At 47.4% G+C, this 25,438-nt stretch overlaps 1 protein-coding gene across 2 annotated transcripts in view; it reads left to right on the top strand.

Moving 5' to 3' along the window:
• The first annotated feature begins 1,343 nt into the window (after positions 1 to 1,343).
• Positions 1,344 to 25,438, top strand: part of AHCYL1 (adenosylhomocysteinase like 1) — a 39,649-nt gene continuing 15,554 nt past the window's right edge. For both annotated transcript variants that reach the window (XM_024212195.3, XM_024212196.3), the window contains exons 1-2: positions 1,344 to 1,516; positions 24,905 to 25,016. In XM_024212195.3, coding sequence (XP_024067963.1) covers positions 1,409 to 1,516; positions 24,905 to 25,016 — 220 coding nt within the window. In that variant the 5' untranslated portion in view covers positions 1,344 to 1,408. The remainder of the gene's footprint in view (positions 1,517 to 24,904; positions 25,017 to 25,438) is intronic.

Here is a 25,438-nt window from a genome sequence, read left to right as displayed (position 1 = left end):
TAGTTTCTCCACAATGGTCTTATCTTCCTTGAGTGCTGCTTTAGCATCTCAGTTGTTTGCCTCCATAAGGCAAACAAAAGACTCTAGGTAAAAGATAAAATCCAAATCCTGAGCCACGCGGGTGCTCCCTGATTCTCCCCAAGGGCTGAGGGATTCAGACCTGTTCCCAGATATCTCCCCCAGCCCAGTAGCAGAACTAATAGGGGGAAAAGAGGGTGACTGCCATCCCAGTGGCCTTTCGGTGTAAGGGTGGTGTGTTATCCATCATACTATGGAACTGACAAAAGGAGGTGTGTATGACATGACTTTTCACAAGGGGCTGGAGCGTGAGCCCACCCTGCACTCACTCACCAGTGGCAGCGCCTGTCCTGGCTCTGTGACATGGCGCACAGGGTTGTGTGATGCTGCGACCCCGTGTTCCAGGTCGGGATGTCACTCACGTAGAGCTGGCCTGGCCACCCCTCCGTCATGACCAAACCAGAGTGGTGCTGCAACCCTGTGTGCCAGATTGGCGGGGGATGTCCATAAATTACCTAACACACTATAGGGGTGTGGGTCCTTCCTTTTGCACCTTTGTTTCACTGTTACAAGTGTGTGTGGGAGGGGGGGAAGCCTTGAAAAATCACCAAAAAAATTGGCTGTCGGGGACTGTCCATAAATTGCATAACAGAGCAGGAAGCCAGGCCCAGCTGAGCAGGGCAGGAACCATCAGTGCAGGGTGCATGCAGGGTGGACTCGCTCTCCAGCTCACCACCAATGACCCATCACCCTGCCACTGACCAAGTGCTGAGATCCCACCCACGCTTTGGGCTGGCCCAGATTTCTCAAGGTGCCCAGTTTACCCAGTGTGTCCCCCCCAACTCAGCAACCCCCCAACTCTGCAACCCCCCCACCAACCCAGCAGCGCCACCCCATACGCAGCACCCCAAACCCAGCAGCGCCCCTACGAATGGGAAGCCCAATGCTAAGCTCAGCCCCCCAGTTGCTCCCCGGCCCCAGTCACACACCCTAGGCCCAAACGAGGGGCAGCGTCAGGGGTGGGCAATGGGACCCCTCCTCGAGCCGGACCCATCGCCTAGCCCGAGCTCGTTCGCTCCCATTCTTTTCCGCCAGGGGGCGCCGCTCGACCCTTAACGCGGGGACCTGCCCGCTCTGTGCGTGCGGCGTGACGCTAGGCACCGCCCCGGGCGCATGACGTGTGCCGGGGGCTAGCCCCGCCCCCTGCCGGTGCGCGCGGCGGCCGCAGTCTCCCGCTGCAGAGTGCTCGGAGCCGGCGGGGCCGGAGTCTTCTCAGTGAGCGCTCCCGAGCGGGTCCGTCCGACGCCGGCTGCTCCCGCCCCGCCCCTGCTCCGGCCCGGATCCCCCGGGCGGCGCTGCTGACCCCTCCCGCCCCCCCCGCAGCTCCAGGATGTCGGTGCCGGATTCCGCCGTCGGGGACGAGATGAAACAGGCCAAAGAGATCGAGGACGCCGAGAAGTATTCCTTCATGGCCACGGTCACCAAGGCGCCCAAGAAGGTACCGGGGGGGTCCGGTCCGGGGAGGGTGAGGGGCCAGGTCCGGTTCGGAGGTGCGTGAGGGGGCAGGTCCGGTCCGGGGGTCCGGTTCGGGGAGGGTGAGGCCTGGGTCCGGGCTAGGGGGGGGGGCAGAGGGGAGTCCGGGCGGGGGGGGGGGGGGGGTGGGGGGGGGGGAAGGCCTGTCCCGTGTAGGAGGGTCTGGTTGGGGGAAGGCTGGTCCCGGGGTAGGGGAGGTCTGGTTCAGGGGTGGGGTACGGATTGGAGTGAGGATGCAGTTCAGCTCCACAAGAGACCCTGTTGGCAGCTGATCCAAGGCTCGGTTTGAGAGGGCCTGGAGATGGGGGGTGGGTAACGGTAAAGGCCTGTGAAGGGGCAGTGTGTTCCCTGTGAGTGGGGATTACAGGTCTCAGGTAGGGTGACCAGACAGCAAGTGTGAAAAATCAGTACAGGGGGTGAGGGGGGTAATAGGAGCCTATATAAGAAAAAGACCCCAAAATCGGGACTGTCCTTGTAGAATCAGGACATCTGGTCACCGTAGTCTCAGGGGAGCTGGCCACCTTCTGTGCCTCCCATGGGTTGCACTAGGGGATGGGGGGAGAGCAGGAGCCCTTGGGATGTGGATGGGGGAGCTGTTTGCAGGATGGGGTGTCCCGGGGTCGTAGGGAGGATGCCAGGTACAATGCACAAGGCTTTGTGGGGAAGGTGCTAGGGGGAGTTGTGATGGCCTGGTACAGATATCTGTCAGGAGGGAGGTGGGCAGGTTTGGGGGTTGGTTAGAACCGGGCAGGTTATCTGCTGTGACCCTGAACTCAGGATCAGTAAGAGGACAGTGTTGCTGTGACTTGGAAGGGTGGATTTGTGGCCGCATGGACTGGGGCATGATAGCAAGATGTTGGGTGACCCAAGGGATGTGATGGAATATTCAAGGGGTATTTAGAGAATACAGCAAGCCAGGCATTTTGGGGAGCAGGGGAGGCATGCTCCGTACCTTTGTGGGTGCCGTGGACAAGTTTGGGCAGCTAATGAGAGGAGGGGTTTGATGACAGCTTTGAGGGAAAGACCAATCTGCAGGCGGGTTTGTGGGAATGTAACTCAAGCTTCCTGGAGTGCTTGCTGCGCTCAGCATTCCCCTCTTGTCCATTCACCCTTAAAGTGACTGAAATTCTCTCATCTGCTCCTCTGTGCTAGCAAAGGTGAGAGCCCTCATGTAGACTGGTCACTGTGCTTTTACCACTCCGTCGTCTAAATTCTGTCCGAGTAGGATTAGATAAGAGGGTAGTCAATTCTTTGCTACAGCCACCATTGGTAGTTGCACTACTGGTGAATTTCAGATCTTTGCGCGTGTAGATGCAGCTGAGACTCTGGGATTTAGACTTGCTGTGGAGGTCCCTGCTGTGTTGAATATCGTGTTCTCCCCTAGGTTGCTGCCACATGCTTGAGTGTTAGGACTTGAACAGAGTAAATGGGAAAAACACCAGAGCCCTCAGCCCCTGGAAATGCAAAGCCTTCCGGCTGAGAATTTTTTGATTGTTGACATAGGTGCTGGAATTTTAGAGGGTGAGGGTACTGGTTTCATCTAGAGGAGGCCACTTAAAATCATTTGCATTTGAGACATCCCCTCCTGCCTAATCTCCTCAAATAACTAGCATTCAGCTGCCAGTGACAGAGGAACTCAATGGATCTGTCTGTTTATGCAGACGGTGGATGTAGCCCAGAGGAAGGAGCAGAAGAATGCAGAGGCTAAGAGCTGCTTCTTTCCAGAGGTGGTTCTGCGGCTGCAGTCATGCTTTTGAGAGAACTAAAGCAAACTCTTTTCTTTTGATTGTTGTTACCTCCTTCCAGTCTTGCACGATGGATTATGAAAGTAACAGTCTGAGGCTTGTGACCACATAAGCCATAATGTGGCAGTGATATGGCAGACGAATATACTGTAACACTTAAGCAGCCCATGGGGCGGGGGGAGTTGCTGTGGTGGTAGTGTGGGAAACCCCTTTAATGTGAAGATGGGGGTACATAGGGTTTAGCTTAATCCAGTGTTCTTGTGGGAGAGGCTCCGAGAGGGCTGATATACTTGGGTGTACGGGAGGTAATAGTTGCCCCTTGAAACTACTGCTGTAGTTCTAGGCCTGTTTCATAGCTTGATGTGCAGTCAGCAGGTTGCAATGCTGCCAAGGCCCTGCCGGGAGCACTTCAGGACATGCAATGAATGGCCTTTGAGGCGGATAACATCAGTAGCCAGTGAAATCTTGGGTGGCATTGCCATCAGTAAGAATGAATGATTCAGGCCACCACTTTCCCAGCCCACCCGGTGATTGTGAATAGCACTGATAGCAGAGGCGTTGGCAAAAACTCCAAAGTATACAGTGCTAAGTGCCTAGAGCTTATCTCAGAGCTCAAGGCATTTTCAAGTTGCCTCATAACAAAATCATAACCATTAACAGGCCTCTTTCCTTCTTGAGACTTGTATTTATTTCTATTAATGCAAAGCTGATGTGACTTGTGTGTCCCTTTTTTGAGCTTTGAAACTCCCCCCCCCTTAGCTCCACATCTCAGGCAAACAGCTGAGAGTGACTCCCTGTATTGGCCAAGAGAGAGAGTCCAACAGCAGGCTTGCTTTGAACAAACCATTCTCTAAAGGCTGGTGGGCATGAAGATCAGACATAGGGGAGGATGGGAATATCTCCAGGATTTGAGAGTGCTGGTACTGGCTCTGTCTCCTTTGTACTAATCATTCTAGAACAGCTTTTCAAAGAGCAGTCTTGTGTCACTTGCTGAGAAGTGCAGTGAAAGTGCTGACAGGAATAAGCATCTCTCGGTGTTCATTTGGACAGGCTGCAAATGTGTTCAGTTTCCCAGGCTAAGTGCCTCACTCGAGAAGCTGGAGGGATCATTAGCAAGAAGCAACTCTGATAGGAACTGGGCTGTGGGAAGAGCCCCATCAGTGGATTTTCTGCAGAAGTAGATGTGTTCCTCATGTTTGATCAGCCCTTTCTGGCAGCCTGAAAGAGCCTGATGGTGAGATCCCTGTTAGCTACATATCCTGGCCTTGAGGAGCTCCTGTTTCTTCTCTTGTCATTGAGTTGGTAAAGCTTAAAAAGTGAAGCAGCAGGAGGTAAGTGATTAAGAGATTAAATGTGATCAACTCTGGGTTTAAATACAAGGCCAAAGAAGGCAAGGTGAACTGGCATTCGACCCTGCACAGAAACGGGTGGTCTTTTCCCCCCAGTAGATTGGGGGAGCTAGTTTAGCTGAGGCGCCCTCTTGACTGCAGTCTACTTAATGGAACTCCTCTTGCTTTGTCTTTTCTGTTAGTAAACTAACACCAGCTTTGTTCTCCAGTGATACTACCCCAGTGCAGTGGGCAGCTGAAGAAAGGCAGAGAGGTATACTTAGTCTAGGACATTAACCAGTGTGTTCTGTACTGTAGTGCCTAGATATTAGTAGGAACTTTAGAAACAGATGGATTGCCACCAACAGGTTTCCCTCCAGCGGTGAATTGTGTTGAGGGTTTTATAGATACATCCAGAACAGTATTCTTGTAATGGCTCAGGAATCTTACCCTGTTAGCAAAGAACCGAAATAATCTCTTCCCTACAGCTCACTGTCAAATCAGGGGCTGTTCAGTATTGGGTGCCTAGTGGTTTGAACTGTTTTCATTAGGAATACCAGTTTCCTCAAGTCCCTCCTATTCAGTGAGCAGGGCTTTCTGGGGCTTTGGATAGACTATTTCAGTGACAAGTGATTGTATATTCAGGTCAGAGGGATATCTGCTGTTAGAATTCATCCCACCTTAGATCAAAGTAGGGAAAATGTGCTGAGACAGTAGTGATGGGTAGAACATCAGGGAGCCCTGACCCTAACTAGGGCTGACTACAAAGCATAGTATCTATCCAGGGTTTCTATCATGGACTCAAACAGCAGCAGCTTAGTGACATATCTCTGCAGTATCCTCTTGTCACACCACTTATAAATAAGGCCCTACCAAATTCAGGGACCATTTTGGTCAATTTCACAGTCATAGGATTTTAAAAATCATAAATTTCATTATTTCAGCTATTTAAATCTGAAATTTCACAGCGTTTGTAAGAATTCTGATTCAAAAGGGAGTTGGAGGATGGGGGGCGCAAGGTTAATGTGTGTGGGGGGTTGCGGTACTGCTACTCTTACTTCTGTGCTGCTGCTAGTGGTGGCGCTGCCTTCAGAGCTGGGCAGCTGGAAAGCGGTGGCTGCTGGCCAGGAACCCAGCTCTGAAGGCAGAGCCGCCGCCAGCAGCAGCGCAGAAGTAAGGATGGCATGGTATTGCCACCCTTACTTCCGCGCTGCTGCCTGCAGAGCTGGGCCCTCAGTCAGCAGCTGCCGCTCTCTGTCTGCCAAGCTCTGAAGGCAATGCAGAAGTAAGGGTGGCATGGTATGGTATTGCCACCCTTACTTCTGTGCTGCTGCTGGCATGGCACTGCCTTCAGTGCTGGGTGCCTGGCTAACAGCCACCACTCTCCAGCCGCCCAGATCTAAAGGCAATGCAGAAGTAAGGGTGGTAATACTGCGGACCCCCACAATAACCTTGTGACCCCCCCTGCAACTCCCTTTTGGGTCAGGACCCCCAATTTGAGGAACACTGGTCCCCCCTGTGAAATCTGTATAGTATAGGGTAAAAGCATACAAAAGATCAGACCTCACGGGGGGAGACCAGATTTCACAGTCCGTGACGCGCTTTTCATGGCCGTGAATTTGGTAGGGCCCTACCTATGAAGCTTAACAGCCCAGCTTACACCTTGATCTACCTTGCCAGGTGTGAGCTACTTTTAATCAGGTTGAACTGCAGTCAGTTATGCTTATTCATGCAACAGAACTGAAATGTTTTCACATTTCACAAGGGCTAAAAGCTGTCTCATGCTCCCTGCTCTATCAGGCAGACGAGCTCCCAGCACCTGCCCAAGGCTCTGTCCTCCTTGGCCTGAGAAGCAGGTAAGTCTGGTATTCCCCCCCCCCCCCCCCCATGAAACCAGCTGCACTGGCTCTGTGGGTTTTTTGCTTCTGAACCTGTGTATGATGGCATCAGTGGAATCCCGCTGAGGCTGTGTTCTAGGGGTGCCAAGGAGAATACTAATGTACTGCTGCAGCTTTGCAGTGGTACAGACTCAGAGCTACTCTGTGCATGGTGGGGGAAGGACAGAGCCAGGGAAGACTGGGGGGTGGGGGGAAGGGAATGAGGCACTGGGAGGACTGAATTTGGGGTGGGTGGGGGGGTGGATATAGGTGCAAATGGGATCCAATTAGACATGATTTAAATCCCTCTGGATTGCACTCAGTGCATAGAGCTTTTGTATCTGTTGCTAATTTTTGAGGTCACTTGCACAAGCTGCTCTGGTGCTTTCCCTGGTGCTGGCTAGCCTTGCTAAACAGGGCCTGTTTGCTCCTGGCACATTAGTCCTTCTGTGGATGAGGTTAGTTGTGCCCTTCCCAGGGCAGAATTGCCACACGCTACACAGCGCCTTTCCGTAAATACAAGATTACTCCCAAGGGGTATGATGTACTCCATTAAGCCCGTGCTGTCTGTCTGCAGGATACCAGTGAATCAAGCTACTCTGACAATCTGGGAAGGAAATGTGTTCTGGGATGCATTTCTGGCGTCTCTCGAGAGAGCCAGAAATTAGAGATGGAGAAGACCACTTAGCTCTCCTGCCAGCGATAAGATTTTTCCCTCTAGGATCAGTACACTTTGGGGCTTCCTCCTTTGATCCCTGGAGGCTGTCACAATTTAGCCAATAAATTTCCTTATCAAAGCTTTTCTTAAGAGTCATTCTGAATTTCTTTCTGACATAGATTTGCTGGGATTAAATTATCACTCATAAATCCTCCCCCACTCATCAGTTACTTGGAGATGGTTCTGTCTCCACCATGTCACTTCCATAGGCTATGTCTACAGTGGACAGTTAACCCAGGTTATTGGCCTCCAGTCTGAGGAGCTGGGTTAGCCTAGCTCAGATGTGAGCATCCTCACTGCAAAGACCTATCTGTCCACTGTTTGCACACTTGCCGGTGTGTGACTGGGAGCATATCCCATGGTTCTTTGTGCTGAGATGCTCTAGGATTCTTTCCTAGTTAGTTGTGTCAATTGCGGGAGAACTTGTCTGTCCTTCTGGGGGAATTGTGGGAAGCCATTTCTTTCTGATCTTCCTGCAGTTTGTTTGTTTGTCTGCTGACAAGGAGCCCAAGCCTGGATGCAGTATTCCAGGCGCTCTTCCATGAAAGACGCAGAGAGAGGGGTTGTCACCTCCCCGGTTCTGTACTGAGATGCTTCCATATGCACAGCCAGGAGTTAGTGGCCTTTCTTCTAATTGCTGTCTGCTGTAAGTTGCTCTCAGCATTACTACTTTCTAGGTTATTCCCACTACTGCACAGCTGTATTTTTTTGTATAATTTTTCTGTAAGTATTAACAGCACTCTTCCAAATTGAATCTCATTCTGTTATCTTCCGTATTTCTGATATTGCTAGAACCCTTTATATTTCTGCCAGCCCTGGTATTCGCTACTCCTGCTGGTGTGTAGTATTGTCCGTACATTTCATTAGCATACTCTTTACCGCCTTTCCAAATCTGTAATGAAGAATTGAAATTGGACCGGCCCTTGCTGTGTTCCCCATAGTAACCTACTGTAGGTTCCCCTAGGGGGCTGAGCAGATCCTTCTGTGCATCTTTGCTATGTTTGGGCTGAAGTGAGGGGTGATTACTGTTATCAAGTCCTATCAAGAGGCCCTGAGCTCTTCCTGATGGGATTCTTTCCAAGGGGAATTCTACTTGTGTCCCTCCAGTGATAAGAGGAGAAAGTGATCTGACACTTTGGATTCACCAACATAGATTTTGAAATAATTCTATGTAAGTTTAGGGGAGGAGGACCATAGCTGATGTGGAGAACCTGAAGGGGGCCCATTCTTGCACACCAAGATGATGGTGACCTTTGGGATCCACTTGAATGACACATGCATCCTTTCTGCTTTGTCCTTTGGACTGACATTCCAGGGATCAAGTCTATTCGTTCTCCATATATTCGCTGCTGTGGCCATTGGAAATAGGCTGAATTTCCAACTTTGACACTTCAGCCACTAGAAGGGTGATTAAAATCCTCCCTGTATTCCCTGTCCTCCTTTGCAGCTGCACTGGCAGGCTTCTCAAGAGTCTCATTATAAAAATGGCAGTTCTAGGTGATTAGGGATCACAGATCATGCAGGTACAACCCTTTTTGAATAGTGCAAGTTTCCCTGTCTGCTCCATCATGATTACTGTTATCAAGTCCTGTCAAGAGGCCCTGAGGCTCTTCCTGATGGGAACCTGGTTCTGGTACAAGCAGTGCCAGTTCTCAAATATAGGCGATCTAGTGGTGATAGTTTTTTAAAACTCTTCCTGAAATGAACGGTTGTTTTGCAGTATGGAACAGGCTATAACAATACTTTCTTTGGGATCCTGACAATTCTTTCCACAGTTGGATTCCAGCTTGGACAGTGTTTACGTCCATTTGTTCCCAATTGCTAAGGTTTCTCAATCTTGCTATGGGAATCTGCTCTCCAGGGCCAGGTTTGAGCTGACTGTTGGAGATAAACATTTGACATTTTTAGCAGCGCATTGTCTATTCATCTGTTTTACATACAGAGGATCCTGTTTTCAATGGCTACCCAGTGGAGTGGCAAATCAGTTGCTTAATGGAAGGGACTTAATAAAGGGGGAACAGAATTGTGCAAATAGAACTATGCTTAGTATGTTTGCCTGGTTTTCAGAACAGGATGTTGTCTAATAAAGGAGGCCCCTTTCTTGTATGGGTTTCAGTGCGTTTATAATATATTTATATGGTCTCCAGTGCATGAGATGTTACATTTTGTGATAAGGTTCTTGAATTTCCCATTAAGCTCTCTGATCAGTTGAGCATTCATAGGTGTTTTGTAATGGAGAGAATCAAACCCTAATACAAAATGTGCTCCAAACGGAGGGGGCAACCATATGTAAGTAGGACACTGAAAAGGTACTCACCTCATTTGAGACCAGCAGTGGACTAGAACTTAGCAGGTTTGAACAATGCCACCGGTGTAGACTTAATGGCTTTATCAGTCCATAAGCCATAAAGCTAAGCAGGCCTTTATAAAAGTTTACTTATGCTCCGACCGTATTCATTTAATTGTCATTAAAAATGTCCCTTTTTCCGAAGGCTAAATGTAGCTCAATGTTCTCCACCCAAGCCCAAGAACAGTTGTTGACCTGGACTCCATGGGACGCTGGCAACGTGGCAGCAGACGTTAGGCAGAATGTGGAGGCTCCAGACAGAGAGGTGGTTCTCAGCCTTGCAGAGTGTATAGAGTGAATTCTGAGCAGCAGTCGTGGCAAATTTGTTCTTGAAATCGAGGCTGCCTCTGCACTAGGAAAATAGCTTCTGCTGCACCTGGAGTCTTGTGGGATTTGTGCCTTTGAGAAGGCAGAACACGGATGTTGCTGCTATTCATGCCGCTCGTGGGGCTACCCAGCTGCCCTGTCACATCGGGCCAGTTGAACTGTGAATTTTAATTACACTGTCTGATCAATACCGTGACCTTGGTAACGGGCTCGTTGCTGCTGTAGAATCTGTTTACTTCAGGTTTGTAGCAGAGAAAGGACTTCACTGGCCAGGGACATGATGTTCCAATTAGTCAAACAGGCAGCATTGTAATGCAGGGTGGGAAGCCTGCGGCTGCAGGGGAAGTGAGTATTGCCTCAGTGCTGCCTACTGTTATCCTTGAGAGAACCATCAGATCCCAGTGCTATCCTGGCTCTCACAAGGGAGTGGTTTAGTTCATAAATACCAGAGTGAGGCAGCAGGGGCCTGTACCAATGGGGGATCTGTCTCTTTTCAGGCTTCTCGGGGTGGGGGAGGTGGCTGGAGCCTGCCTAAGAGCAGCCTGGAGGCAGTTCCCTTTGCTCCCTCTTGCAAAGATTCTCTTTGCGTTCCTTTTATTGAGTGACTTGGACCTTGGTGCTGTGGAAACTCTGCCACTTGACCCTGATGTTTTCAGGAGTTCTCCCCCTCCCTGCCCTTCATCAAAAGTCAGGATCAGAATATTGCACATTCTTTTCTGGTACCACAGGGAGAAGATTAATTCCAACCTGGGCATGTTTGGAATGAGAGCATTTTGCCAATTCCTGTTGCACTTGGATCAAGAGACTGTATGCATATAGTGTGGCCGCAATCTTCCCGTGTAAAACAACCTATTCGCCAATAATCTCCTAGATGCGGTTCCATGGGCTATTGTATTTCATCCTGTCATCAGGTGGAGGCAAGATAAAGATTGACTCCTGATGATCCCTCTTACTTAACTGACAGGAAACCGGGCTGATTCATTCCCCAGCTGGTGGAGGAATTGCAGTGCATGGCTGGTGGTTCTTCGAGTATATGTCCCTATGGGTGCTCCCCTGTAGCATGTACGTGCGCCTGTGTGCTCTTGACTGGAGAATACAAAGCAATGGCCGTGAGCCTCCCCTGAGCAGCACCTTGTGCTCCCAAATGAATCATAGAATCATAGAATATTAGGGTTGGAAGAGACCTCAGGAGGTCATCTAGGCCAACCCCCTGCTCAAAGCAGGACCAACACCAACTAAATCATCCCAGCCAGGGCTTTGTCAATCCGGGCCTTAAAACCTCTAAGAATGGAGATTCCACCACCTCCCTAGGTAACCCATTCCAGTGCTTCACCACCCTCCTAGTGAAATAGTGTTTTCTAATATCCAACCTAGATCGCCCCCACTGCAACTTGAGACCGTTGCTTCTTGTTCTGTCATATGCTACCACTGAGAACAGTCTAGATCCATCCTCTTTGTAACCCCCCTTCAGGTAGTTGAAAGCTGCTATCAAATCCCCCCCTCACTCTTCTCTTCTGCAGACTAAATAACCCCAGTTCCCTCAGCCGCTCCTCGTAAGTCATGTGCCTCAGCCCCCTAATAATTTTCGTTACCCTCCGCTGGACTCTCTCCAATTTGTCCACATCCCTTCTGTAGTGGGGGGACCAAAACTGGACACAATACTCCAGGTGTGGCCTCACCGGGGTTGAATAGAGGGGAATAATCACATCCCTCAATCAGCTGGCAATGCTCCTACTTATACAGCCCAATACGCTGTTGGCCTTCTTGGCAACAAGGGCACACTGCTGACTCATATCCAGCTTCTCGTCCACTGTAATCCCCAGGTCCTTTTCTGCAGAACTGCTGCTTAGCCAGTCGGTCCCCAGCCTGAAGCGGTGCATGGGATTCTTTCTTCCTAAGTGCAGGACTGTGCATATAAGGAAGCATGGACCCACCACCACTCAGGTCCTTCTCAGTTGCCTGCGAAAGTGGTTTATTTAGATCACTTAGGTCAGCTGTAGCAAGGAGCTTTGTTGCTGAAATTCTGTCTTGTGTGTGGTATCCCACTGACCTCAACAGGTACAAGAGCTGGTTCTGGGGCATGAGAGTAACAAAACCAGAGGTGATTTGATCTGCTGAATTAAGTTGGTAAAGATGCTGATTTGTTCCTGTAAAGTGTGGTTGCTGCCTTAGGAGATGGAAGATCTATTCTTCATCCCATAGACAGCAGTGAATGGTGGGGAAACCTGCACATTGGATCCCAATGATGGACCTAGCTAGAGACTCTAGCCCTCCTGAGAGTGAGGAATAGCTGAATGAAGGGTGAGTCTTGTGTTTCAGAGAGAGGGTGTCTACCACAGTGTGGCCATGGGTTGCAGTCTGTCTGGGATAGTCTTGTTGCCAGTCAGGCTCATGCTCCTGGAGTTAAATGTAATTTTCTGGTCCCGATGAATTGCACACAGATTGCACTGGATGTCAATGAGACCTCAGCACTAGAACATACCTTCACCTTTGCCTGAACTCTGCACTGATGGTCTGCGAGCCAAGATGCAGTTTCAGCTCTCTCGCCAGAGCAGTGCTCAAATGGTTAGGCTTGGATGGATTTTTATCTTTGTGTAACAGACACATTAAGGTTATGCTGCTCATTCTGATGCTGACAGGCTGCTGTGGAAGAGCCACTTGCTTCTAAATTGGCACTTTGCTTGTCTTTCTTTGTCCTTCTGCTGGTACCAATCACAGCGGATTGGCCAAAAATCACGTCAGTTGTATGTTTTTTGTCTTGATCCCGTTTCAGGCTGTTGATATTGCAGAGCTTTGTTCTCCATTTTTACATTTGTTTTACAGTTTTCCTGAGATAGGAGAAAGTACAAGGATATCATAATGCTCAATGTCCTTTACATCCTATAGGCTAAATAGTCATAGGAGGGCCATTGAAGTCTGCTTGGTATTGAAGCTCATGCAGCTCATACAGCTTTTTGTTCTGTTTGTATACCCCAGGTACCGTAGGGTCCTGGTCCATGACTGTATCGCAATACATATAGGGCCTGAAAGGTTACAGTAAATAACTTGTACTTGTGTCTACCCTGTAAGACTCTATGAAGAACTGGGGAACTAATAAGCTTATAACATCATGGATACCAGGGAAGTGAAGTCCCATTACTTGGGAAAGGAAGTGACTTAATCGCACTGTTTAAAACTTTTTTTTTTTTTTTTTTTGGTTCTACCTATATAACTCAAACACTGAACCCAGCTGGGAGAAAAGTTATTTTGTTAAAGATTCAGCACCTCTCCTCCCTTCATCTAACTTTCTAGCCCATCTCTGGGTCTTCAAAAGAGAGAGCAGATCCAGGGAGACCCAGACTTGATATGCTTGAAATCTCTAAAGAGTAATAACAAATAATCAAGTGGGAAAGATCGCTTTACAAATTCAAGGTGGTTTTTCAGCCTCATAACCCAAAAGGGCCCAGACGCTCGTATTTTTTTTCCTTTGCAGGTCACCTTTAAACACACTCCCTGCTCAGGTGCTGATCAGCATTATATTGCAGGTACCTTCCATGCTGCTGTCACCATTCAGCCTGAATAAGAAATATAGCAGGTTTGGCAGCCTGAAGTAAATGATCCCCAAACAGTTAACTTAAAATTGCATTAATGCAACACTGATAAGACTTTACCGCCTCAAGGTAAAGATTCAATAATGTTTGCTACAGCAAACTCAGCTCAACCCCCTGGGGTAATTGCAGGGCTCTGTATTGAACCCCGGGGTCTGGGAGTCAGGAGACCTGACTGCTGCTCACCAGCAGTGTGACTTTGGGCTCTCCTAGCTTAACCTTGTGCTGACTCAGTTTGCCCACTTGTGACGTGTGGACTGATGCAGTTGTATGCATGTGTGCAGTGTTGTGTAAATGCTTTGGGGGAAACTAATGCTGTGGTTGGAGAGCAAATGTGAAATCTTCAGTTCAAAAGGCAGCTTTTATAAAAAGCTCTTAGCCCCTGACAGCAGGAGCTTAATGGCAGCGCTTTCCTGGACCTCTCTAACAAGGGAGTTGGTACTGCAGTACGACACTGATGTAAGAACTGAGTAAAAGTCCCAATTCGACCGTCCTTCTGGCTGCGTGTGTAATATCCAGTTTCTCTTCAGATCGTGTAAATCTTTCGCCTTTTATTTAAAGTCACTTCGCTTTTAGTATTTGGCATAATGGGTAACAGTTCCAAAAGTGACTGTGTAAAGGTAGACATCTAAGGAGCTTCGGGATACTGAGCTCTCCTCACTCACTGACTTTGGTGGGTGGTGGTTTCTGTTTCTGAAAAACAGACCCTTTATTTCAGGTTGGGCTCTTCCAAAGATCCAGAGGGAGGTAAGTGCCCAACTCGCAAAATGTACACTTCACTCTCTTGGGTCTTGTTGACATTCAGAATTGCACTGGTTTAACTTTAAATTGCTTTAAAAACGGATTTAGTTAGAAGTGGATGCTCTATAGGCTGAGTTTAAATCAGATTAGAAATTGGCCTACACTGTTGCACTAATTTAACTAAATTGCTTTAAACTCTCACCTGCAGTTGCAGCTTGTCTTTGAATATAGGCGAGGTCTCAGTCTCCTTTTACAATCCCACCCTGGGCGTTTAACCTTCAGGCACACTTTTAAAAATTGATCCCTATACGTATAATCTGTGCAATCTCCAGCTCTAAAATCCTTCCCAGAGTCCAAGGGCTGTATACTTTATCTCTCCTTTTGATGGCAAAACTTTGCCTATGCTCCTTGAGGAATGAGTTACTTTGACCCTGAGTTTTTTATAAAGCAGTAATTGTTATTGTTCTCAGTTACTATTTAACCATCAGACCCTTAAGATCACATTAATTTTATTTAATGTTGTGTTCCATTTATTATTCCCTTAACCACCTCTTCACATGTATCATTATATGACGTTTAAAAACCAGAAGCCGTTTTTCACCCCATTAACCTTTGTAACTTGCCTGTTGTTTCAAGAGCGTCTTAATCTCTGTTGGGCTTCAGATTCTTGTGAAAGCCTTTAACCCTCGTCTTGAAGCAGATGGAGATTTCTCTTTAATGCTCACTAGCACAGAAGCCCTTCCTTTCAGTGAGGAACCCAGACAGACTTTAGGGTTTTATTTGCATTATCACGAGTTTAGTACCCTTTAGTTCCTGGTTGGGTGTGGCATAGGATTCCCAAACTAGAGTCTGGCAGCTGGCCGTGATTCCTGCTCCATAACCAATGCCATGTGTGCTACAGAAAGTAAGTAGGTCTCTGAGCAGCTTTTAGCTGCAGTGACACAAAATCAGAGCAAGGAGGCCTTCATGTTAAACACCTAGACCTACCAGTGTCTGAAATGGCAAGTGTGCCTTCGAATTAGCACTACTAGGAGTGGAGCAGTAGAAGGCCCCAGATTGCAAAACTGCTAGGCAGTCATCCTAGCTTTGGCTGTGATTTGTCTGAGCAGGGCATTCTCAGATACTTTTAAGGACTATCCAGATGATCCCTTCAGGAGGTTGTGGGAAAACAGAATTGGGTAACCCCAGCTCCACAACTAGGGCAGAGTGGGCCTAAGGACACTGGCGAGCAGCTCAGTCTTTTCGGGGGGAGAGCAGGTATGGCTAAGTGCTTACGGTCAGGAATGCTGCCCTGGCACAGCACAAGCAATATTTCATGTACTTGTCCCTTAACTAAACCAGCTTTGTGGTAGTTGGATGGAAGTGTCATCCATTCAGGGCTCCCACTGATACTGACAAAGGAGGGTCAGCTGCAGTTCCTGTTCCCAATGCCAGCAGTTAGCCCGGAAGAGTCTGGAGTAGGAAACGTACTAAAGATCTGTGCCATAACGGGTTGCTGTTGAGACTTCTCAGGGTGCTCCGGCCACGTGAAGCTACCAGCCCCCTCCATTCAGAGAACAGCAACTCTGAGGACTCTGTGACAAGTTATAGTTCCCTGTTTTCAGGATCGGGGAAGAAAGCAGCTGATACATTTTTATTGGTTTAACCTAGCAATAGATACTTCACATTTGACCCTACTTGGATGGTGTTTAATGAACTGCTTTCTGGAGAGAGAGACACTCCCTGTTAGGGCATGTAAGGGGTATTGGGACATGCCATGGGCAGGAATTACCTGGAGGACTGGACTCACCTGGACAAGATGGATCAGTGGTAGGTGTGGGTCGTGAACATTACCTCAGTAGAAAAGTACAGTAGGTGACTATGCACAGAGTGCCTGACGCATAGTATTTTAACTGGACTCTCATTCAAAGTGGAGTTAGGATGATCTCGGATCTACATCCTGAGAATTGGTTACTCTGGTATGCGTAACGGTGTCGTTGGAGGATGGGAGATGGCCACGAATTAACCTGCTAGTCCGCTCCTGTTCTTGACCTAGAAAAAGAAGCTGCATAGCAGTAGGGTGACCAGACAGCAAGTGTGAAAAATCGGGACAGGGGGTGGGGGGTGGGGGTAATAGGAGCCTATATAAGAAAAAGACCCAAAAATCGGGACTGTCCCTATAAAATCGGGACATCTGGTCACCCTACATAGCAGCCAAATTTCTGCCTGTCTGAGGATTCACCAGGCACTTGTATGTCTGAAATGAATAGTAACATTCCTCCTTCCCTTCCTCCTTGTGGCTAGAGTTAATAAACATGATTTTCTTCCGAAAATACATGAATTCAAACAATCACCGTTTAAAAGCTTCTGAACTCACAAGCACAGCGAGAGCCTGCTGCTTACGAGAAAACAATTCCAACCTCCCAGGAGGAAATCGTGCCATGGAAATAATCTTTCTGTAGAATAATTAATCACTGATGGTAGTAGTAGCATTTCAAGACAGTTTTCCAGGCCTGTTAAAATCAGTAACTGTAAATACGAGTTACAGAATCAAATCTGCAATTTTCTAAGCTTGCTGCTGGGCTTTGTGTCATAAAGAGGATGGATGCAGGTTGATACTGAGCTTTTTATTCTGATGAAGTTTACAATCCTAGTTTCGGAATGAAAAAATAACCCGTAAAAGAACAGGTAGTCTCTGGACATCATGGATGTGGTCTGCTGAGCAAAGTGTGCAGCCAACAGTCTCCAGATCCACTGAGCTATTGTTAGGGCGAGCAGATTAAGTCAAGGAACACAGTGCTCACAATTGTGTCCTGATCTCTTTGTTGTTGGATTTCTGCAGCCTCCAGAGGAAAGGTCCCAGGATCTCTGATCCTGGGGCAGCAGTTGCATTGTTCTCTCAAGCAAGTGGAGAAGATGCCTAATTCCCTGGCAATGCCAGAGTCCTGGAAGGACATGCAGACCCATTTTCTCCTGGGTGGCGATGTCAATCTGATGCTGTATGTTGTAAGTCTTTGTGCGTACTCTTGGTGTGATTAGTCTGACAAGCGATTATAGAGGAAGCTTTTGAGATTCCACGTTTGTGTCTTGATGGCATTTTCTCAGCTGACGAATAGAAAAAACACCCTTTTTTTAATCTCCCAGCCACACTAAAGCAGCCTGGGATATGACAGACTAGCAGGGTTCTTTCTGGTTAGCATGTTATCACCAGTAATAAACCTACCGACAGCCAAATTTATCCCATAGGCATTGGCTTGACCAGGAAAATACGCTTTTTATCACATGGTAACATCCTAATGTAGCCAAAGCAGTATTTAATTTTCCTGTGTTAGCAGGTCGAGGTTTGCCCTCGGGCCTCTGTAGAGTTTACCTCAGCCAGCCAACAGATGTGAAAACTAAAAACCCTTGTCCAAACACTGAATTCCCCTCTTGCTAAATTGTCATTGGACATTTGCCGGATATTTTCTCCCATTCCAGTCATTGAAATTGCTGTAGACGCACTTTTCCCGCAGTATGGAACTCACTCAGACTTGCTAGGTACTAGTAATTGAGAGTACTCCCCCCCCCCCCTTCGCAATTGGTGCTTTGGGATCGGTTTGTATTTTCCCTTAAACTCCAGTTCATTCTGGGAGAATGGGCACTGGGGCTGGTTTCTGGGTGCATTTATAAGAACCATATGTATAAAATTAGATCTGTACAGAAGTTACATGCAGCAGCTCAAATGTAGCCCACTGTTCCAGGAAAGGTGATTTAATTGCCTAAATGCATTCATAATCTCAGAGAACTGTAGGACCCCTAGTATGTATCAGGGACAAAATCCAGATGGCTTTTCATCCCAAGAAGGGTGACTATGTTGCTGGAAGAATTGGGGGTGTAGGTCTGATGAGTTGCTGGTTGATTTGAGCAGTCAGGTAAAACTGCCAAAGAAACTTACCAGCCAAGGTACAGAACCTACTTGCCTGCCTTTTGCCATGCTCATGAAAAACTAAGGACATTTTACTCATCTGTCTGATCAAGATTTGCCATGAATGAATACAGCACTGGATTAGGCTGTGGCCTACCCGTGAAGACTGTGGGCTATCCATCAGTGCAGAAGCAGTTAACATTGTAGTAAGACTGTAGTATGCCATTGAGATTGGTCTGTAACACAGCTGCACAATGACCAAGAATGGAAGTATCTAATAGCATAGCTGACCTGCGTTTCCAGCATTAGTTTCAAATGGCTAGGTGAGAATGGGGGTCATTTTGACCTTTCAGTCTTAAGACACAGCACTGTATCTGGAGAGGTCAGAATGACTTTGTCTTCTGTCCTTCTGCCGTAGACGGAGCAAAATTAAATACCGTTTGCATTGTTGCACTTAGAAATACCTGGAAAGCATTGGAACTGCTTGAAATACAGTGGAACTGCACTACGTCTCACTGATTGCGAGGAATTGTACCTTTCAGCTATTGACACGTGTAATTAAAACTAAGGCCCCAATCCTGCACTTGAGGTGTGCCTATGCTCGTCGGGGCCTATAAACGTTGCTCAATGCTTCATACTAGATTTTAAATATACTGTGGCAGATTTAAACATTGACAGATGTGAATCTTTCTTTTTAGCAGCACCCCCCCTGAAAGAACTGAGCTTGGTGTGGTCCAGTGGATCGATCACTGGAGTGGACCTGGGTTCTAATCCTGACTCTGCCACTGTCTTGCTGGGTGGCCTTGGGCAAGTTGCTTCCCCTCTCAGTGCCTCAGTTTCTCCATTTGTAAAAAGAAGGCCATGCTGACCTTCTTCTGTAAAGTGCTTTGAGCTGTATTCATAGAAAGCTCTGTGTAAGAGCTAAGTATTGCGTTGTTCTGCCTACTTAGCACTGACGTGCTGGGATTAAAAATATTTTCCTTGCTATTAAATGCTGTGCTCCACCCTGTCGGAAAAGCCACTTCCAGCAGAGTGAGAAGTTTGGGTTCCAATAAAAGACATTTTAAAGATTGTTTTTGGCCTTGGAAGCCCGGAGCTGCCTGTATCCACAATGAAAAGGTGGATAGCCGCGCTTTCCAGCCCTCTCTGGGAAGAACCAGACTAGCTGGCTTATGAGCCGTACAAGCAAACCTAGCCCATCCAAAGGAGATGGCCTGGGGTGGCTGCATTCCACAGCAGTGCAGTGCAGGAGAGACTCTGCACAGTCAGTATGTAATTGGAGTTTGAGCGATTACGAAGAGGATTTTCCCCTTAATGCCAGCTAGAGAGCCCGGCACGTGAACAAGTAGGATGGCTGGAATTAACTGGAGGACATCACTGAGTGTGCAGTCAGACCTGGCTCTTACCCTGGCTTGGGTAAACTCGCCTCCCCAGCCCCCTTCTCAGACAGTCAGGAAACACCCTGTTAGTTTGTTGCAGATGGGGTTTGAAGAGGGTTTAATGCTGGAATAATTCATTTGATTAGTAAGCTGCTTGCAATGTTTGATAATATTTTTAGACGGGGCAGATTTTGCTAAGCTGCAGAGTTCAGATGAGCTCCGTTAAAGCCGGCCTGGGGATTACTGTGGTTAATTCAGCACTTGGTTTCTTTAGCAACCGATTTCCCTGTATCCAAACTCGCCTTTTTAGAACTGAAAAATCTTGGTGCAGATGCCAAGACAGGAACCCTTTTGAGAATGAAAATGGCATTTGCCTACAACATGATGCAAAGGAACTGCCAGTGGGGGCAGCATTAGGAATGGGAAAAGGGGGTTGGGTGTACTGGTGGGGATTATCCGGGCAACATTGGTGACTGCAAAGGGGCTGTGTGGGTTAGTGATAGACCATCATGTAACCTCTCCTGCTTCTGGTCAAATCCTGAACAAGCTTTTTTCAAGAGAATATTCATGCGAAGGAGGGTTTAATTTGAAATCACTTTGGACTAGAAAGAGGCTTTTCCCATGACTCTGTTGATGGCCATGCCATAGTTACAGTGAACTTGGATGATTTTGGGGATGAGAGCTTCAGAAGCAATGGCCCACGCATATGCCAGGCACTGACTGACGAAATGAAGCAGTTACCTGCTCTTTTCACAAAGTACATGTATATGCTTTTCTCCTCCCATGTTCCCAGCCCTGAAAGCCTCTCCCGCCTTTAACTCAGTCTAAGAACATTCTCAAACTAACATTTTAAGCTGTTTTAATGTCTGCAGTTGCTTTGGGGGGCACCCCCCTCCCATCTTGGTTTTAAATTCTTGTGGGAAGTGGGAGCTTGCATTTTTAAAGCTGCTAATCTTTCTCCCTAAAGATATGTCAGTAATGTTGTGTATGAGTTCCCCCTCCAATCAGCTTGAAAAACCCCACACCTTCTTTGAGGAAGATTGTTGCAGGCAACAGGCCATGAACAGAGTCCAACAAACTGTTCCTGGATTGAAAATTTAGTGCATTCTTTAACATCTGATTGTCAGCCTGCCAGCTCCTGATCTGCACATAGAGTACACTAACTCTACCTGTTTGTTCTTTATCTGTCAGTAACCAAATATTCTAGGACATTGCTGTTGTGATGGCCTCTTTATTATTTTCCACCTAAAATAAATCAGTGGAAAATAACTGCAAAAGCAAACTGTGTAAACTATATTTAACTACTCCAGTAAACCAAATTCATCCTGCTGCACGCACGTCACATGATGTCTGCTGGTAAATCCAGACTCGAGGACATACCAAACTGCAACAATCCTGATAAGGAAGAGCAAGCTAAAAAAAGTTACTTTCTGCAATCACAGCTTTAAAACATACAGCCGCCTTGGTTGGGTCTAAGATTGTCTTAATCTGCTTCTAGTGCAAGTCAGTTGTGCTCTGGTTTCTGGACACCAGTACTACTGTTTCACTAGCCTGAAGGTTCTTTCTTAAAAGTTAGCACTCATTATGAAGAGCAGTGTCAAGGTAAATTACAAGAACATAGCATGGAAGTTTGAAATGGCTCTTACTAGAGCCCTGTGTGGATACCAAATTTGTTTCTGCGTCCGATCCACAGATATCAGCATCCACAGATTTGCAGGGCTCTAGGGTATGTCCAGACTACCCGCCGTATCGGCGGGTAACGATCGATTTATCGGGGATCGATATATCGCGTCTCATTAAGACGCGATATATCGATCCCTGAATGCACGCCCCGTCAACTCCGGAACTCCACCGGAGCAAGCGGCAGTAGCGGAGTCGACAGGGGAGCCACGGCCGTCAATCCCGTGCCATGAGGACCCAAGGTAAATCGATCTAAGATACTTCAACTTCAGCTACGCTATTCACATAGCTGAAGTTGCGTATCTTAGATCGATCCCCCCTCCCCCGCAGTGTAGACCAGCCCTTAGATATAAAATTTAGTTCCTCATCCATCTGCGATCTGCAGAAATGGTCCACGGATTTGCAGGGCTCTAGCTATTACTTTGCCTTGAGCCCTTCTCTGTTATGGACAAACAGAGGTGTCACGCACTTCATGTGGTAAATGTAAGCCCTGTCTACTAGCCTGAAAGCCCTGGCTGTTAAAAACCACCATGCTGAATATGTTTGTACAACTTAATGGTGGCCAAATTGTTTTCCCTGCTTGTGTGGAGAAAACCGCCATGGTTCAACCCTGGTAAGGAGTGAGCTTTTGTTGTCCAATTCCCACCATTGCTAGCACAGGTTCAACTCTACTCGGGTAGTAGCAGCGGGAGCCAGACTGTAGATGACTTGCTGGTGTCCACTAGCATTTTAAATAGTCACTTAGATGTTGGGCTGAGTGGCTCTGGACAATGTGGTGATTAAAACTCCAGTGGCCAAAGGAGCCCTCTCCTCACGAATGCTCCTGCTCTTGCTACCACAATACAGCCCACAGTGGTAGTGACAGAAAACTATTGGCGAAAATCCCTAATGTAAACACACTATAGGGCCTAATGATTCAACAACCTTCCTCCAGTCACCTCAAAAGAACCTGCATCCTCTTAGAAGGAACCAAGTTTTAGCCTTGAATTTGATCATGATGTCTCTGTCCATACTGACAAGAATAAACTGGTATGACATGGTTTAGCCACAACCATGTTTAACCATTACTGTTCTTGTGCGATCATTTATTAGAACTTGTTCCCAAGAAGGCATCCTAAAGTAACTGTACCTACTTGAGGGTCAATGTCATTTTCAAGAATCTTATCACAAGGTTCTCTCACTGCTTCAAATCCTATTCGTTGTAAGTTACAGTCCTGGACAGCGCAATAAGCCTGGCAGTTGAGTAATGGTGGCAAATAAATTGCTCAAGTGTCTCATGTATGACAGTGACAGTGCAGACTGAGCAATCTGTCCCCTGTTACTGTAGCGCCTCACAATATTTTATTTCTTTCATATTACTTAACCTCTCTGCCTCAGTTCCCTATCTGTAAAGTAGGGATAATAGCAGTGCCCTGCTGCATAGAGGATTGCAAGGGTAAATACGTTAATGATTGAGAGGCATTTAGGTACTACTGTGATGGGGGCAGATAAGTACATATTAGATATTTATCTTTACAACCCCCCTCTGAGGTATGGCCGTGCGGTTATCCCATTTTTTACAGATGGGGGATCTGAGGCAGATGGAGACTGAGTGACTTGCCCAAGTGCACCCAGGGAATTGAACCCACATCTCCCAAGTTCCAGGGTAGCATCTTTCCCACTGGACCATCCTCCCTCTCTTGGCTGATGGGTTTCAGTCTTCGTTCTAGCTGCTATTAGGGGATTGAGACCGTGTTAGTTACAAAGGATCTATAAGGTCATTTGATCATTTTGTCACATCTCTCAAGCTGGGAAAACAAGCCTTGCAGGTGTTTGTCCTTGTTATGCTCTTCCTGTATTCCCACTTACTGAGAGTGGGATGTTTAGATATATTGAGTCAGATTAAAACCCTTTTCAATCAGGGCCTCCCCAGGGAAAGTCCCTTCATGTTGGCCCTGGTACAAACACTTCAGCTGCAACTCTTATCCACACAACCTGCAACAACATGCACCCTTGCTACTGTTTATCTTAGCTATTTCTGTTCTGTTCATATTCTTATACCATGCCCATCACTGAGGTATCTGAGCACCTAAGATGCCTATCCCCTTGGAATCTGGCTGCAAACAGACCAAAATTGTTGTACACTCGGTTTTTAGCAGTGCTTCCTGCAGGATTTCTCTGGTTGGAGCAGCACAGCTGTTCACTGGCCTGAAGGGCTGTGATAGTGTTACTCCCATTGTGTATTTGGGCTCAGTGGGTGGACAAGTTCTCCTTGGGGTGGGTCACCTTGGATTAAACATTTGTTCTTCCCCACCCCTGAAGTCCGTCTCAGTTTGTACCTCCCCGCTTCTGAAAGCATCCAAGGAAGCTTTTGGTTTTAATGGTTTTGCAGGTCTAGTTTGCTGTGTAGAACCCCCCTAATACCACCTGTCTTGACTTTTTAATATTCTCTTCAGGACTCTCTTCTAACTGTGCTGCACCCTGGCTCAGTGGGGGGCTTTGTTAATTTGCACTCAGGATGATATTTCATCCCTGCTAAGAGGTACAATTAAATCACATGCCTCACAATCAATGAAGGGGTCAAACAGGACCAGGGAACGCTTTGTGGGGTTTATCATCATATATGGGACTCTGTGCTCCACTTCTATAGGTTGCAAAAGCAAACCAGTATTTACCGGCTTTTCAAAGCCAGTTTTATTTCCCATTTAAAGAGGTTCTGGGGAAGAGATTTTCAAAGACTGTGCCCAAAACTTGCACTTGTTTCCCTTTCACATCTTCTTTATCACCACTCAAGGTACAGAGCAAGAATGTTCTCACTCTGATCATACAGTATGTTCCAAAAGCTGAATTCTGAAGCAGTTTGGGACTAACCCTGGCACTTTCGTTCTCCTCTCATACTAGGATTTTATGAGAGAGCAGGCAATAGAGTCATGAACTGAGTCTCGCTGCTGGATGAAGTGGAAGGAGAGGCCAGCTAAGAGCTCTGATTACAATTGAAACATCTGTAATAATAGCAGAGGAAACTGAACATTAATACAATGTCAACTGCTTTTTGTTGAAATGTTCTTACTTTTCAGCTTTTACCCTGGTGTGCCAGGTCCTCCTTTAATGTAATTTGGGGGATTGCAGTGTTTTTAGTCCACAGGATGCTTCTTCCCTCCTGGGGTAAATGTCTTTTGAGGCCCTGTTCACACTGCTCGAGCTAGTATCTCCCTTCTACCCTGACTCTTGCCATTGCATCTTCACTTGCTACCCAGTCTAACCAAATCAGTGCACAGTGTGACGCTTTAGTTTCAATGCGTAATCTGCTGTACGAGTGACACCTGTGCTTTTGTCACCAGCGGGTTTGCCTATAAGGGATGATTTTCCCCCCTCCCCCCCCCGTGTTCTGTGTTTGAAGGATTACTCTAACCATTCTCGGCTTGGGTCTCAGGGAGCCTGGGAAGGGTTCAAAGAGATGTTTCAAGGTGTGCAGGGAAGTATGCTGGATCCTTGCTTAACCCGGGGTGTCGAGTGACTAATCTGCATTAACCTGCTGCTGACAGAGATGACTGAAGAGAGAATAGCCATTCTTGAGCAAAGTGTGACTTTGGTTCCTTGGGAGGCAGAGCTGTTAGCTCTGGTAAGGGAACATTGTGTAATGCTCGTTTGTTACTGCAGCAGTGGGGACAAAGAAGGGAGCCCATGGGCAGAGCAGAATGAGTCACTAGAGCGTTTCCTTCGAATTTCTGTTGTTAACTCTTACTCCTTTGCACTTCTCAGCAAATCCAGTTTGCGGATGACATGCAGGAGTTCAGCAAGTTCCCAACCAAGACTGGCCGCAGGTCCTTGTCTCGCTCCATCTCGCAATCTTCCACTGACAGCTACAGCTCTGGTAAGTGTGGGCCTAGCCCTGCTCTGGTTTCCCTGCTACAGTCCCTCCCATCTGGAATTGGAAGCACTCAGCGGGGCGGGGGGTGGGGTGCAGTATGCGAATAATTTTGGGAATTGCCTCCAGCTTGTATACTGGTCACGTTTCTTCACTAAGCCAGAGAGGCTTTTGTCTTGCCAAGGCTCCTCTTCCCCAGGTGCTGACTCAAAAGCCCGTGCGAACACCTGAAACTGACAAGTCTGTCTGCATTCTATTACATCCTGAATGCTTTGAGTGGTCCTTACCTTCGCTGTTGGAGTGGGCTTTGCAATGAAACCAGACATCCTGAAAACAAGAACATTTCTCTTGTCTAACGTGCAATTAAAGCCAATCTATTGCTGGGTTAGAGACTTTATGGGCTTCCTTCTTCTCACAACTCAAAACAA

The sequence above is a fragment of the Terrapene carolina genome, unplaced genomic scaffold (assembly GCF_002925995.2).
Source record: "Terrapene carolina triunguis isolate 2854851 unplaced genomic scaffold, T_m_triunguis-2.0 Scaffold552, whole genome shotgun sequence".
NCBI lineage: Eukaryota > Metazoa > Chordata > Testudines > Emydidae > Terrapene > Terrapene triunguis.
This window is presented reverse-complemented; position numbering and strand designations above follow the sequence as displayed.